The 15,495-nt window shown below is 49.3% G+C and overlaps 2 protein-coding genes across 2 annotated transcripts in view; both read right to left on the reverse strand.

Moving 5' to 3' along the window:
- Nucleotides 1–1,977: 1,977 nt before the first annotated feature.
- LOC310750065 (uncharacterized protein) overlaps nucleotides 1,978–15,495 on the reverse strand; it is a 117,730-nt gene continuing 104,212 nt past the window's right edge. The window contains exon 16 of the mRNA XM_083587721.1: nucleotides 1,978–5,649. Coding sequence (XP_083443847.1) covers nucleotides 5,460–5,649 — 190 coding nt within the window. The 3' untranslated portion in view covers nucleotides 1,978–5,459. The remainder of the gene's footprint in view (nucleotides 5,650–15,495) is intronic.
- Nucleotides 5,672–12,721, reverse strand: LOC310750864 (uncharacterized protein; the record flags this gene model as incomplete). The annotated part of the gene is made up of 5 exons (XM_083589276.1): nucleotides 5,672–8,039; nucleotides 9,090–9,227; nucleotides 10,332–10,547; nucleotides 11,240–11,589; nucleotides 12,716–12,721. The coding sequence occupies 5 exons, from the start codon at nucleotides 12,719–12,721 to the stop codon at nucleotides 7,979–7,981; spliced, it is 771 nt and encodes a 256-aa protein (XP_083445402.1). The 3' UTR covers nucleotides 5,672–7,978.

The raw sequence follows: 15,495 nt of genomic DNA on the forward strand, positions 1-15,495 counted from the left end.
TTGCAGGATCCCAGGCTCAGTGCAGAGCCAAAGGCCGGGCTGAGCAGACAGCCGGGCAATAAATATCTCTCTTGTCTCAATTACTGGAGATTGACGGGCCCCATCTGCTGTGCTGCGTGCCCGGATCCCCCAGCTGCAAGGATAATGGAGCATGATGAGAAGGGCTGATTGCGCAGGGGAAGAGGGAGGGTGAAGCATCCAGAAGACTCCCTCCAGATTCCCATTCCTCCTTCCTTCTGGCCGGGCGTCCGACAGGCCAGGGAAAAGCTACCCTCCAGCTCCTCCTGCTGGCCAGATGCTTGTGCTACAATGGGGAAAGGGGAAACGGCAAATGGAGCCCCCTACCTCTCCCCCCAGGAACGTAAAAATACAATTTTATGAGGGTTTTTTTGGTGCAGTCTGGATAATGCCCTGCACCTGTTCCAAGCCTGTGATCCTGTGGTAAGGAACCCGTTCCTTTGTTAAGGTAAGGGAATGGCTTTGGCTGGTTAGGTACCACAATTTACACATCCAATGAAGTTGCTCTGGTCTGTAGAACAAATGGGTGGGCCTTTCACCTCACACCCCTCGCCCAGCTGCCACATAGGATAAAAACCGAGAGCCAGTGTGAGGAAGTGGTGAGAGTGTCAGACTACAACCTGGGATGGGAGAGACCTGGACGACTTTGGGCTGCCTCTCAGCATAACCTACTTTGCAGAGTTGTGGGGATTCCATGAGGAGGGAGAGACCTAGTGCTATTTTTATAGAAACAGAGGTACCAGAACTCATCCCAAATGCCTCCCTTGTTCTCTTATAAAGGCAAGGGTGCCCACCTGAGAGGTGCTGGAACTGAGTTCTGGTGGGTTCCAGTTGAAAACAAAACAAAACAAAAGCCCTGGAGAGACCCACATACTCTGCCTTGATCTCCTCAGAGAAAAATATGGGATATAAATACAATCAATCAATCAATCAACAAACACACACACACACACACACACAGAGAGAGAGAGAGAGAGAGAGATAAGAAAAGAGGATTGGACAGATTTCCTGAGGCATAAGGCTCTCAATGGCTGTGTTGCCCCTCTACTGTCAGGAGACAGCGTGCCTCTGAAAACCCGTTGCTGGGAATCACAGGTGAGAAGAGTTGCTATTGCATTCAGATCCTGCTGGGGGCGGGGGGCTTTTCCAGTTGGCCAACTGGGTGAGAACAGAATGCTGGACTAGGTAGGCCTTTGGCCTGATCCAGGCTCTTCTTGTATTCATTACAAATATTAGCTTACGTTGTGTTAGGGAGGTTACATAGACAACAGCTCCACCTCATTGTTCTACGACAAAGTGAGACCCCAAATATGTTTGCACATAAGAGGTGTCTGCATAATCCGAAATGAACTGGGTCACCCTGAAGAGCTAATAAAGAGAGTAAGTCCATGGCAGAGAGTAGAGGTTTGTGGGCTCCTTTGCCTGCCCAGACCAGGGAAGTAGGTTTCGCCTATGTAAGAGCATGAACCCTTTTCCAATCTTGTATTCCAGCATGCTTTTGTGATTTTTATTATCATGTCCTTACGTCGGTTTTTAAATTGCTTTGAGGCTTTTGTAGCGCAACATGGGAATATAATAACCCAAACCGAATCCTAATCTGGTGCAGCTCTCTAGGGATGGGCAAATCTGAGAAAAGGGCAACATCTGGAAAGATGTACAATTGCAAATACACTGACGCAGCTTCAACTCCAGACCCACATCTTTTCAGCTCTGGCCTCTCTCCCGCTGAGACGTGGCCCTTGACAGATAACCTTGATGCACTTAAAAAATAAATAAATCTTGCCCACCCTCCAGCTGCACTGACTGACAATGACTCTTTCGGTTTTCAGGCAAGGGATATTCCCAGCCTGCCCTCCCTGGAGTTGCCATTGGGGATTGAACCCGTGACCTTTTGCATGCAAAGTCAGATGCTCTCCCACTCAGCTAGCCCCCCGCACCGCCATCAAAAATAGGCTCTACTTCAGGAAGATTCCATTACAATATATATATTGTATATTTTATTATCATTGAACCAGCTCACTGAATCTACAGCTCAACTTCACAATTCAGAGAAAGAGAGAAAGAGAGATTATTTTTTTTTTCTCCTCTAGAGAACGGTTTGTTCTGGTTTGCTAACGGCTGCAGAGACTATGCAAGGATGCTAGGAAGACTGGACATGTTTTTCCCTGATAACGCCGTCTTTCTACACTTGCTGCTGCTTGGAATTGGAAGGGAACCCCAAAAACATCTCAACACTGCAGTCCTTTGGGGACCTTCCTTTGGAGAATGATGTGCCACTAAACCACCGTTTGCTGGCACTGTGTCATAGATCTGTAGAACTGGAAGGGACCACGGGGGTCATCTGGTCCAACCGCCTGCAATGCAGGAATCTTTTGCCCAGTGTGGGGCTGGAACCCACGACCCTGAGAATAAGTCTCTTGCTCTACTGACTGAGCTTCCCCAGCTGTCCATCATCTTTGGAGAGCCCCACAGAACCAGTATTTGCTGTTGCTCAGTCGTCTTCGGAGAGCCCAGGCAGCACTCTGGCGGCGACTGTGTTTCAGGTGTGAACTAATAGGAGGAAGATACTTTGGCTCTGCCTGCTGCCAGTGTGAGCTTTCAGCTACTGGTAGGGATGTAAAAAAACAATAACCAACAGCTGGATATAGGTTAGGGATTTCTTCTGCAATACCAGGGTCCAACAGTATAACCTTTGGGCTGACTAAATTAGAAGCCTAGTCTTCCCTCCTTCCTTGATCCTAGTAGGACCTATTGCCTAGATCTAGACTAGAGTTCACTCTGGAAGCTCTTGCTCCAAAGACCTCCAAGAGTACTTGATTGTCACGTCCAATTGCCAGCTGCCTGGGACTGTGGAGCTGAAGGGAGGCATACTATGGTCTCTGCCGCCAGGATGGGGAGTGAGGGGCATGCACCTCCCAGGAAGAACCTCACAGTCAGGGGGAGGGCATCTTGGCCCCATCTCTCAGCTAGTAAGGAGCAGCTTGCTTTCCTCTTCCCTCCCCATCCCTTTTTTCCTTTTGTGTTGTGTCCATTCTGCTGCAAGACCACAGGCAGGGACTCTCTCAGCTTTTAATATATGACGGTGCTTAGAAAACATTAGGTGCTTTATAAGTGTTAAATAAAGATCGTAATATCTGGATCCACAATCACAACTCAGCAACAGGCAGGTGTCCTTTTGCTTCAAAAGCCTCCCAAATCCAAATTTGCCAAGTAAGTCACGGACTGTGGATCTCCATAGTTTAAACGTTCACTGGAAGAACTGGGTGGATCCAATGTCAGATGTCCCTAAAAAGAATTGTCCTTCATTCCTCTCTCTCTTTCTCTTTCCCTCCCTCTCTGCCTCACCTGCAACACGGCCACACAGAGATCCAACGCACTGCTTCTTCTGAATCCAGTTTTTCACATATGGCCAACAAACCAGAGAATTCAGGTCTGGAGGCTCAATCCAAAGAATCGGGAGGGTGTCTACAGCATCTGAATTTGAATGGTGGGCCTTAAATAATATGTGGGAGGCACCTCTGCAGAACCAGGAGGTTTTCTTCCAAAGGTGTTGTGGCTTCTCTGTTTTGTTCATGCTACGCTAATTGGAGAATGATGTCCAATGGGCGATGCTCCTCCTTGCACAGTGCATTTTCTGCCCTTCTAGTACAGGCCATGTCAGGATGCTAGTCCTTTGTGAGTTTTACATCTTTACATGTGACATCTGATAGAAGGAGATTTGGACACTCAGACTGATTTTTGGAGCTTTCATGGGCTTGCCAAGGGGGATCTGATTCACAACTCACTTGTTTTCTTTCTCTCTCTCTTCCTCTCTCCCTTGGTTTGAGGCAAAGGTCTGATCGGGTGGTGTCCCTGAACTTGCTCTATTTATTTCCCCCCACCTCATATATGCAAGGGAAACTGATCCGGTTGTGCTATCTGGTTATACAGAAAGGGCGCTAAGTGACGTGACCCTCATCTGGCTGACCTTTGCTCTCTTGCAGAAAGCAAAATACCCCTTTGTGCTAAGATACATCAGAGGTCATCCTGCAAAGCCGGGGGCTGGAAGCACCTCACTCTCTCTGCAAGCTTCCATACAGCCTGGGGCGCATAGATGTACGTTTATATGAAAGTGCTGCCTTAGACCAAGTCAGGCTGATGGTCCGCCCAACTTGGCAAACCAGCCCATGGCATTTGAGCCCCATCAGGGGTCCCTCTTGTCTTATCGACTGCTTGTCCATCAAGCCTAGAAGCATCAAAGTTGAACGACAGCTGCTCTCCAGGGTCTCACGCAGAGATGGGGCTTTGCTAACACCTGCCGTGGAACCAGATGGACATGTTGCCAGGCAAGGGTTGATTCTGGGGCCTTCCCTAGGTCGTTGCATCCACCAGGAAGTGCTCTCTGTGTGTGTCTTCATTGGTGGCAAATGCTGTTTGTACCCGCAAACTTCTAAACACCAATCCTGTGCGCTGGGTTCTAGCGTTGAGTTGAGGTCCTTTCCTGGGACGCAGATTAGTTCTGCTCTGAAGAAGTCAATCCAGTAGTCATCTTTGCAACTTTTTGGAAGTGATCAGCTTCTATCTGCCTGCCTTCCTTCCTTCCTTCCTTCCTTCCTTCCTTCCTTCCATCTCCACCCATTTCCTGGGTTTTACACAACCCTCCAAACTCCCAAGTAAGCTTTCTTTTGGAATTTCTCCGTCTGGAAATTAACAGAGTTGTGCTCCCCTGCCACCCACCCATCTCCTTTCTGCCTCCTAAAATAAATTAAACATTAACCTCTCCAGGCTGCTGGAGTCGAAATAAATAAATACTACAAATAAATTAGGGGGTGGACAACAAGAACAACCCTCAAACTCGCCTCGAGGAAGAATCTTCTGTGAGCTGTTTGTTCGAGGCTGGGTGCAATCAAATAGCGAGGACTCCTATGTTCTAGAGCCCAAAGTTCAGTGGTGGGTTTTGGTGTTTGTTCATATGCTCTGTGCGTGATCCTGAACCCTGGAGGCGTTATTCCCCGGGAGACCCTCCCTACCCTTTTGTCAGTAGAAACTAGCTTTTTTAAAAAAAAAAAAAACAAAGCAAAACGGAGTCCACCATCAGGCCTCTTGTCCATATGAGCAGCCAGACGATTGGGGTCCTTGCCCACAAAACCTTGATCCTTTTGCAACCCCGAACTTCCAGCGAGTGTCTGGCCTTCTCCGCCACGATGCTGCGTTCTAACAGGTGACTCGGCAGTTCTCTCCCCCACCGACAAGATTTCCTGACTCCCCGGTTAATGGCTGGGCCAGCTCCCAGCTCCTCGCTGGCTGGACGCACCCAGCAACTCCAGAGTCACGAGGAAGGAAGAAGGAGCGGAGGCTGGCGCTGGTTGCGGAATTAAAACTGGGCATGCCTTGGAGGGGTGGGCGGGTGGGGAGGGCAGCTGGGCAGGGCCAGCTCACTCCGGCAACCGGGCAGCTGGCCCTCAAAACCCAGCACTTTCAGAACTGCTCCGGCTGTTGTAGCTTGGGCTGCGGCTCTGGGTGCGAGTCCGGCTGCGGCTGCTGCTGTAGCTGTCGTAGCTGCGGCTGCGGCTGCGGCTGTAGGAGTAGCTCGTCAGGGAGCTGGAAGAGGACGGGCTGGGCCGGTAGTAGGGGATCGGGCGCTTGCGGGCACTGGAAGAGAAGGAAGACATTTTTAGTGCCTTTAGGCAGAAGCAGAGCGGTCTGAACTGGATTTGATTAGGAAGAGGGCATTGGCTTCGGCACTGAGGGCCAAGAAACACCTGTTTTCTTTTTTCTTTTAAATACAGAGCTGAGTGAAAACCAAGTTTGCAAGGAAGTATGAAGACGGAATCTTAGAACGTTGAACACTGCTGGGATAGCTCAGTTGGTAGAGTGTGAGACTCTTAATCTCGGGGTCATGGGTTCGAGCCCCGCGTTGGGTGAAAGATTCCTGCATTGCTGGGGGTTGGACTAGATAACCCTCGGATCCCTTCTAATGCTACGGATCTGTGATTCTAGAAATAGAGTTGGAAGGGGTCCTCATCTGGTCCAACCCAACCTAAATTCTACACTTAAAGGACAGGAGGGATGTATGCTCAATATCAGGAGCGGGGAAACATGTGGCGCTCCAGATGTGGCTGGACTCCAGCTCAGATCAGCCCTAGCCAGCAAAGCCAATGGTCAAGGATAATAGGCTTTGTAGTCCAGCAACATCTGGACATGCCTCAACCAATCAGGGATCTCATAATAAATACACTTTCAGAGGAGAGGTTGGGAAGCCTGTGGCCCTCCAGTTGCTTGCTAGATCACAACTCCCATCAGTCCCAGCCAGCAGAGCTGGTGGTCAGGGATGATGGAAGTTGGAGCCCAACAACATCTGGAGGGTCAGAGCCACTGTCAATTTCTTTGTACAAAGCATTTCCCACAAATAAGCAGTACATTATACTGGTTAACTTAAGAATCTTGCTTTCCCCCTCTTCTGTCTCTGTCCTGCTTTCCTTTTGTGCTGTGTCTTTCAGATTATAAGCCTACAGGAAGTGACTGTCTTGTTTTCATTGGTTGTATGTTCAAGGAACCTTTTTGACTGAAGACCTGGGTCCAAATGTACTAAAAAAAAACCCATAACTAATCTGTTGCAGCTGAAATCTCACCTTTTGGGCTTGCTCTTTTATTATTATTTAAATGAGCTCTGAGGAACACAGTCTCTCCCAAACAAAATTCTTCCCAGCAGCCTTGCCTTCTTGCATAAGTTTGACATTTTCAGTTCAAAGCAGAACATACACAAATTCTAAATTTTCAGTTCAATATTGGTTTTCGCTCCGCATAAAGGGAATGACGTCAATTTGGAATCTTGCAAACATGACCCAAGTTCATGGGTACAAGCTTGGACAACCCAGCCAGATGGTTGGAGTAAAAATAATAAACTTGTTGTTCTGCCCCACCCCAAGCACCTCCCTCCAAACCTGGAGCCCTCAGTGCCAAAGCTGTTGCCTCTCCAGTCGTTAGTCCTGGATTAGCCAGCTAAAACAACCGAGCATGAAAGGGTTAACAGCGCTTGTGTGTTTTTGCTCCAGACGCTGGAGAATTAAAGCTGCAGGAAAACAGAGATTAGGTGTTAGTTGGAGGGCACACTTTGCCTCGGAGGCAGCCCACACACCCCATCAAGAGCTATTGTCATTTCTTGCCAAAGTACCAAAACCAACCACCTCCATACCAATGCACCCCCAGCAAACCATTTCAGACATTATGTTTCTTGCTGTTTAAGCGACCTAGCTGTGATGGTGGGCCCGTTTATGCTTCCTCTTCCCTCCCTGTCCCTTCTTCCTCTTGTGGCGTGCCTTTTAGGCTGTAAGCCTGTGGGCAGCGACAGCCTCGATTCAAGCGTTTGTGAACTGCTCTGAGAGCCCTTTCTGAGGGGCCGATGATCAGGATTTGGGGAGCTGCAGTATGTCAAGGAGACCCTCCTATTCCCCTCCCAGAGCGACAATCCTTAGAGTTCCCTGCAAACAGGGAATGACTTACGAAACCCATCTAGGAACTGCAGTTCTGTGAGGGGAACTGGAGTCTTCTTATCAATTCTCTGCACCTTTAGAAAACTACAGCTCCCAGAATGCTTTGGGAGAAGCCATGGCTATCTAAAGCGGTATTGCGGTGTTTTAAATGGATGGTGTGAAGCTGGCCTGAAGCTGTTGTAGAGAAGGGAAGAGAAGAGAAGTATTTAGGGAGGTGCATGATAAATATTTTGGAGGTAATAGGGAGGAATTGGCTTGCTCAGCCATCTCTGAGGTACCTGTCCCCCTTTCAAGAGTCACCGGCCTCACCATTGACCCACCAAACACACCCACCCAGCCTCCAATTTATTATCTTCCTTGTTAGTGAGACTGACAGAGAGGGAGAGAGACAGACACGACCGACAAGAGAGACGCAGTTTAGTTCCACAAGGCCTCACAGAGTGGCGGATTCAAGGAGATGCACAGCGGGGTCCTGATGGGAGGCAAGGTTACCATGGTAACCCGGCCCTGCAGCTAGAGGCTTCTGCTTGATGTTTCTCCAGGAGGAACCTTGAGACGGGATGGGAAAAGGGAGAAATTTGCATCATTAATGGAGGAGGAGGAATAGGCCGGCGGAGGAAATGGACAGAGAAGCCCAAACACACAGGAGATAGAGGAGCAGCTTACATATATGGCTTCCTTTGCCACCTTAGAGATTTGGCTGGTGTTCCTCATTGGGGTGAGGAGACATGACCATCAGCCCCTCTGGCAGTGGACTGAGGCAGCTGAGGGCCAATCATTTCGGAAGCGAAAAACACTTGAAAAACAAGGTGGCGGCTTCTGCATATAATGAAGATGTTCTAGGACAGGCACCCCCAACCTTCGGCCCTCCAGATGTTTTGGACTACAATTCCCATCATCCCTGACCACTGGTCCTGTTAGCTAGGGATCATGGGAGTTGTAGGCCAAAACATCTGGAGGGCCGCAGGTTGGGGATGCCTGTTCTAGGACATGGCTGGGCAGAGTATTTTGTGTGTGTGAGAGAGAGACAGAAAGAGAGGGAGGGAGGGAGGGAGGGAGAGAGAGAGAGAGAGAGAGAGAGAGAGAGAGAGAACCACACTAAATAAACTAAAAACAACTAAAATTAACAAGGCAGCAGTGGAACTTCTGTAAAATAAAACAACAGTTAAATTCAGTTAAAACTGAAGTCAACAGAACTCAGAGGTTTAGTTTACATCCTTCAAAATAATGATAATAATATTTTTTAAAAAATCCTGTTCTAAACCACAGGTGTAGGCATTACATGTAGAAACAGAACAATGCCTAAGCCTTAAACAGTAAGTCTGCAACTTATCCGCATTTAACTTGTGTGCATTCAGCTTTACAAGCATTTAAATGTAAAAGGGTGCAGAAAGGGGCTGAGGTTCCGGGGAAAATGATTTTGGCAAGCCCACCCACCCTTACACCCAATGGGTTTTGATTATACCAGCAATCACGCTGTAGTATTCTGTACTAGCTGCAGCTTTTGGATCGAGTGCCTGGGCAGCTCCACAAAGAGCGCATTGCGCCAATCCAATATCGAACGCACCAATGCGTGAACTCCTGTGGCCAAGTTTTTACCTGGTGATTCTTCTGGGCTCCATGAAGCTTGGGGAGTCACGCCTTCTCTTTCGGATGGGGGAGTAGCTCCGGGAGCGACGCCGGGCACGCGTGGGTTCTGTGTCACTGTGGCGGGCGCGCGGCTCATTGTCCTTCTCTCTGGATAGAAAAAAAAACCCCAACCACCACAGCAGCCCTGTGGCCTCATTTCCACACACATTGTGAGAGTCTCCAAAGCGCAACTGGGAATCTGGGTCTTGGGAACTACAGTTGGCTGTGTGAACCAGCTGCAGCGCCCCCTTCAGGCATCAGAAGACAATGGCGGCTTTCGACACCGGCCCCTGGGATTGAAAGGCAGCAAACCCCTATCTTGCAAACACGGAGGGACATAGGAATCTGCCTTGTATAGAATCAAACCATTAGTCCATCTAGCTCAACCTTCATAGTATAGTTCTCCATGGTTGTGGGGCAAGGGGGTGGGATCAAGACACTTTGTGCTGATTGGAGACAATCAGGGTGAAAGGAGGTGAGTCAGTCACTGGGGACGGACTCCTAGGGTCACTCTGTGTCAGGGAATGGCTGGGTGGCAAAGAGCGGTGGGAGGCACCAGCCCAAGAACCCCCCAGGGATGACACAGAGAAAGAAGACTTGGACCCAGGTCAGTGGCAGTGTGTCAAGGAGCTGTCAGGCAAGCACAGGTCATCCACAGGGCAGGAAGAATGTGAGGCACGAGATGCAATTAGCTTTTATTCACAGAAAGTAACATCACAGCAGAATTACTGTGGCTTGACTCATTCAGCTTGTGCTGAAGCTGACTACGGGCCCCGCCCTTACCCTCTAGCCTGTCACTCATCCCTCCCAAGCAGACAAAGGCTGCAGAAATGGGGTGGGCTCCTCCTCTGTGCCTGTCTGGCCCAGTGCTCAGCAACGTGCAGGACTCTCCTCGATCGGGGTGTCAGAGTGGGAGGAGAGCCAGCAGTACCGGGACTTCCCTGGTGCTGTGTAGCAGGGGAATCTCTGACTCCTCTCTATCCGAGTCTGCGCTCACACTGCAACTCTCAGCCTGAAGCCCTGTCCTGGAGGAGCCTCTTTTTTTTGACCCCCTCCCTTGATTGCCCAAATCCCCTGCTTCTAGCACCTCCCACCTTGTCCCTTACCCAGGCTGCTTTCCAGTGTACCACCACCACGATCTGGGGTCTAAGTCACCGTCTTCTATGCTGCTGCTGCCCCCAGTGTAAGAACTGGGGATTACAAGCACCTTACCTGCTGCTTGTTATTTTTTTCTGGGATCCAGACCGGGTCCTGCTGCGTGCAGATCTCTTCTCCCGGGATCGGGACCGAGATTTCGACGGGGACCGGCTGGAGCTCCAGGAGCTGCTCCGAGACAGGCTCTTCCTTCGCTCCGACTTGTGCCTGGAGTGTTTGGCTGGGGCTGGAGAGCAACTGCCCAGCCTACCGCGGTGGTGCCTCTCCTTTGCTCTGAAACATGCAGTGGGCGGAGATTAGCAGGGCCAATCAGAGCGCAGAGGGGGAAGCAACAGAGGGGGGCATTTGGTGTGGGTGTCAGGTTCAGACAATGGTTAATTTGGGGGGATTTGATTTCACCCTGCCAACAAAGGTCCGTATAGTCAAAGCTATGGTTTTCCCAGTAGTGATGTATGGAAGTGAGAGCTGGACCATAAAGACGGCTGATTGCCGAAGAATTGATGCTTTTGAATTATGGTGCTGGAGGAGACTCTTGAGAGTCCCATGGACTGCAAGAAGATCAAACGTATCCATTCTTAAGGATATCAGCCCTGAGTGCTCACTGGAAGGACAGATCCTGAAGCTGAGGCTCCAATACTTTGGCCACCTCATGAGAAGAGAAGACTCCCTGGGAAAGACCCTGATGTTGGGAAAGATGGAGGGCCCAAGGAGAAGGGGACGACAGAGGACGAGATGGTTGGACAGTGTTCTCGAAGCTACCAGCATGAGTTTGACCAAACTGCGGGAGGCAGTGGAAGACAGGAGTGCCTGGCGTGCTCTGGTCCATGGGGTCACGAAGGGTCAGACACGACTAAACGACTAAACAGCAGCAGGTTGTTTTTCTGCGCATTGGACCAAACATGGGCCCTGTTGGAGGGTATGGTATATGGGCCACTCACAAGCATGCACCCCATTCTGGTTCTTACGTTTTTAGGTGCACCCCATGGTTCTTTTCTGTCCCGGCCACTGTGTGGTAAGGGTGTGAGCAGGTGGACCCCTCTGAGTCACTGCTGTAGCCTGTGTGGCTGACAGATCGCGGGGACTCCTTGGCGGCTGAGAGCTTGGCCCTGCCACGCCCTTTGTGCTTGTGGGTCGACGTGGACCTCGCATGGCGCCTGTGGAAGCGCTTATCTCCACCCGAGCATCTCCCCGGAGGTGAGGCGGACCGGCGTGAGGCCTTGACGCCATATTTGCTGCACCGGCCTTCCTTGGAGTGGGGCGACGGGACTTCGGACTTGACGTGGGCCCTCGTGGAAGGAGACGTGGAATCCAGCCTCTAGCAGAATGAAAGACGCGGAGGGACGGGGAGAGATACAGAGAGAGGGAGGGTGGGGCGAAAAGAGAGAAAGAAGGAAAGGAGAGGGTTTTTTAAAAAAACAAAGAGAGACCCCTCACCAGCAGGAAAAAGCTGCAATTTCACAACAGCGATGCACAATGATTTGAATAAAGGCAGGCTACACAGATACTACTCTGCACCTCTCTCCCCTGTTCAACCTCTCGACCTTAAACGATGCAGCTCATGCAAAATCTCTGGCATGCAAAAACAGGAAATAAACCAAAATGAAAAAATGAAACAGGGAAGGGGAGGCGGAGAGTTTCAAACGGGGCGGGAGGGAGAGGGTCACCTTGGAAAAATGAAAAGTATATAATATGTGCATGTGTGTGTGTATGTGTGTGTTCTTTTAAAAGAAAAGAAAGAAGACCCCAAATTATATTTTGTTGGAAAAAAACAAAGAGAGAGAAAGAGAGAAAGAAAAGGGAGGGTGCTCATATCGGTGGAAGAGGGGGTACATTATGGGATGGTGGGGGGAAAGGATAAGAAGCCAGGGATCGGGTGGGGTGGGGTTTGGATAGAAATGGATTTCTTTGTGGGGAGCTTGATCAAGGCATGTAGAAGAGAAGAGAAAGCTATGTGTAGGTGATGGGGATTGGAACAGGGGCTGGGTTGGGGATGGAGAAAATAAAATCTTAAACCAAAAGAAAACTCCACAAATGTCATCAGTACTGAAAAAAAAAAGGATATTAAAAAAAAGTTTCTGAACTCTTCCTGGGTTTTGAAAATTTGTGCAGAGTCTCCACCAGCGTTCTATTCTCTTTCCTTTTTTATTTTATGTTATTTATTTATTTTTGTTAAATTTCCACTTTTTTTTTTTAAGTCCGTCCTGGTTAACGTCCACTTACCAAGAAAGTGGTATTTCCTCCTTTAGTAGGTAAGGTATGAAGAGAAGGGAAAAGTTGGGCAATATAAGTGAATCATTAGATTGACAAAAAATGCAAGAGAGATCGAGAGAGAGAGAGAGAGAGGAAGAGAGAAAGAAAGAAAGAACGAGAGAGAGAGAGAGATAGAAAGGAGAGGAATAAAAAACCAAACCACCCTGGTCTCCTAAGCTCTTGCAACACACAGCCATGAGGCGGACCCTGTGTGCAGTCCCCTCTTTTGTTTTTAGAACAAACGGAATGCCATTTGGATTTCCCTAAAATTAGTGGAAATGACAGGGTGGGTTTTCTTTTAAGACAGACATCCTCTCAAGGCTGCGGGAGCCCAAAGTAGGTTTGCCAACCCATTGGAGTTTAGCTTGCCCCTCTTGGGACTAGTGTTTTCCCACCAGTACTGGGATCTCGAAAGCAGCCTCCTTTGCCCAGGCGCCAGCCACAACCCTTAGCCCTCTGATTGTGGCCTGTCTCTGCCCCTTACCCCAAAGATTCTAATCTGGTTCCATCTTCATCCTGAGTATGCTGTCCTGAACCTGCTTCTAACTGATCAGATTCGTCTAGGTCAGTGTTGAGGCCCTCCCGATGGTGTTAGACTACAACACCCATTGTCCATGGCTACTGTTGGGCATGGGAGTCCAACAGATTCGCTCCCCACCCCTCCTCATTTAGTTCTGTCCAGGATCTGTCTGCTCCATCTCTCTCAGACCCACACAAAGGCCCAGTTTTACGGAAATTAAATTTAAGACAGTGGGAAGACTGTAGGGGGAAACGAGCCATGTCCTTCCTGTGGACTTTCCCGCAAAGTCCATGATGGGAATTGTTCCCATATTTGGTGATACGCAGGAAGCTGCCCTATGCCCAGCCAGGCTGTGATGGGCCCTTGTACTTCAATATAGTCAAGTTGGCTGTTCTCCAAGCTTTCTGGAGAAGAGACATCTTTGTCCTCACCTGTGACTTAATCCTGTTGCTCACTGGAGATGCTTCTGCAGGCCCTGGACTACTGAGCTATGCCTTTCCTGCAAGGGGCACACAGTTGTGTAGGACAGCCCCATAAGAGAATCATTCAACATGGAATTGTTCTTATACAGAAGGAGGCTGAAACAATTCTCTCGGCGGAGGCAGAACACTGATGGATTGGTAGATTTAGGGCTGACCATGTGACAGACGTAGATCAGCTTTATAACCCTTGCAACTTCTCTCCACGTGCCCAGAATCCAGCCTGTGGGCCAAACATAGCCCACCAGATGTTCAAATTTGGACTGCAGGCTGTTTCCTCAAACCATGCCCACCTGCCCCACACCTATGCCATGTCATGTGTGGGGCAGGTGGAGATACAGCTGAGAGTGAAAATCAGAAGCCTTAAAGGGTGCTGTGAGAGCTAGTTCCCCACGGGAACCCAGCTCCTCCACTGTACTACAACTCCCAGAATTCCTTGAGAAGGCCAAATGACTGCTCCAGTTCAAATCTCCCTTGAAGAGATGCCCATCAGCAAGGCAGGTGAACATTTGGGCAACAGGCGGCTTTGAAAAGGCAACAGAGGGTGTATCTACTGTGCAACCTCTGGGCTGAGTGAGAGCTGGGGACTTTAGCTGAGCCTTCTCCATCTTCTGGTACCCTCCCGATGTGGCTGATGGGTGGAAGAGTCCCACAACATCTGGAGGGCTACTGATCCATTGCATAGCTTCCCTCCACCTGCTACCTTCCAAATATTCTACTCGCATCATCCTTGACCTTTGCCAGCTGAGGCTGATAGTGGCCCAGAACATCTGGAGGGCACCTGATTGCAGAAGGCTGCCTTAGACACAGAGAAAAGGGAGGAACCAAAGACACCCAAAATCAGCAGCTAGGCTGGCATCTTAAACGTCCCACATCAAAAAAGCTATGGGGATCAAATGTAGTGGAAAAAAATGTCTCCCCCCACCCCCTCCAAAAAGGGTAAAAGGTGTTTGAGTAAGACAGGCGTCACAGTCTGTAAAAACATTTACTTCTCTTAGCTGGGTGGGTACATGGGTGCATGTGCCATATGATGGTCATGGCCTTTATACTCTGGCCTGATCTATTTGCCTGAAGAAGAAGAAACCCTTTAAACTCTGGGTCTGCTAGTTCTCACAAAACCCACCTATTTTAGGAAAAGGAAGTGAGCTGAGAGGAAGTGGGGTCTGCAACAAAATGTTGCAGTGCGGGGTGTGCTCCTGTTTAGTGTTCAACCCATCCATCCAGCCCTGCCTACTTTCAGAACACTCTGTTCCATTCTACTCCCCTGCCCATCAATTTTTGGCATCTCTGGCATTTGGTCATTCATTCTGTAGCTACTGGGCATGCTCAGTCTTCATTGGATTGGTTTTTTTGGAGGGGGGATTTGCTGCCTTAGGTCTCCCTGACCAGTGAATATTTATCTACTTTTGCAAAACTTTCCCAACTACTCTAATTCCACCCCACCAAAAAACCAAAACAAAACCCCACCCTGTTCTATGGCATTCAAGGTCAGTACAGTGGTACCTCGGGTTAAGTACTTAATTCGTTCCGGAGGTCCGTTCTTAACCTGAAACTGTTCTTAACCTGAAGCACCACTTTAGCTAATGGGGCGTCCTTCTGCCGCTGTGCCACCGCTGCACGATTTCTGTTCTCATCCTGAAGCAAAGTTCTTAACCCGAGGTACTATTTCTGGGTTAGCGGAGTCTGTAACCTGAAGCGTATGTAACCTGAAGCGTATGTAACCCGAGGTACCACTGTATTAAAATACAATGAAAAAGAGGAAGGGTTCCTTCCTACCCAGGTTTGAGCTTGTTCCAAGCTTTCAGGGCTAGCACAGGAGAGGGTTAGGTCTTAGGCCTCTCCCCTATGCTGACATTTAAACCAACCCCCTTTTTTTCTGGTTCGCTACTCTCAGTTCATTCCGCTCTTGCTTTCAGTAAGAAAGAATGACTCAGAAGGGAACTGGCAATACGAATGTGAGAAAAGCCTCCTG

This window comes from Podarcis filfolensis, assembly GCF_964270895.1.
Source record: "Podarcis filfolensis genome assembly, chromosome: 15".
NCBI lineage: Eukaryota > Metazoa > Chordata > Lepidosauria > Squamata > Lacertidae > Podarcis > Podarcis filfolensis.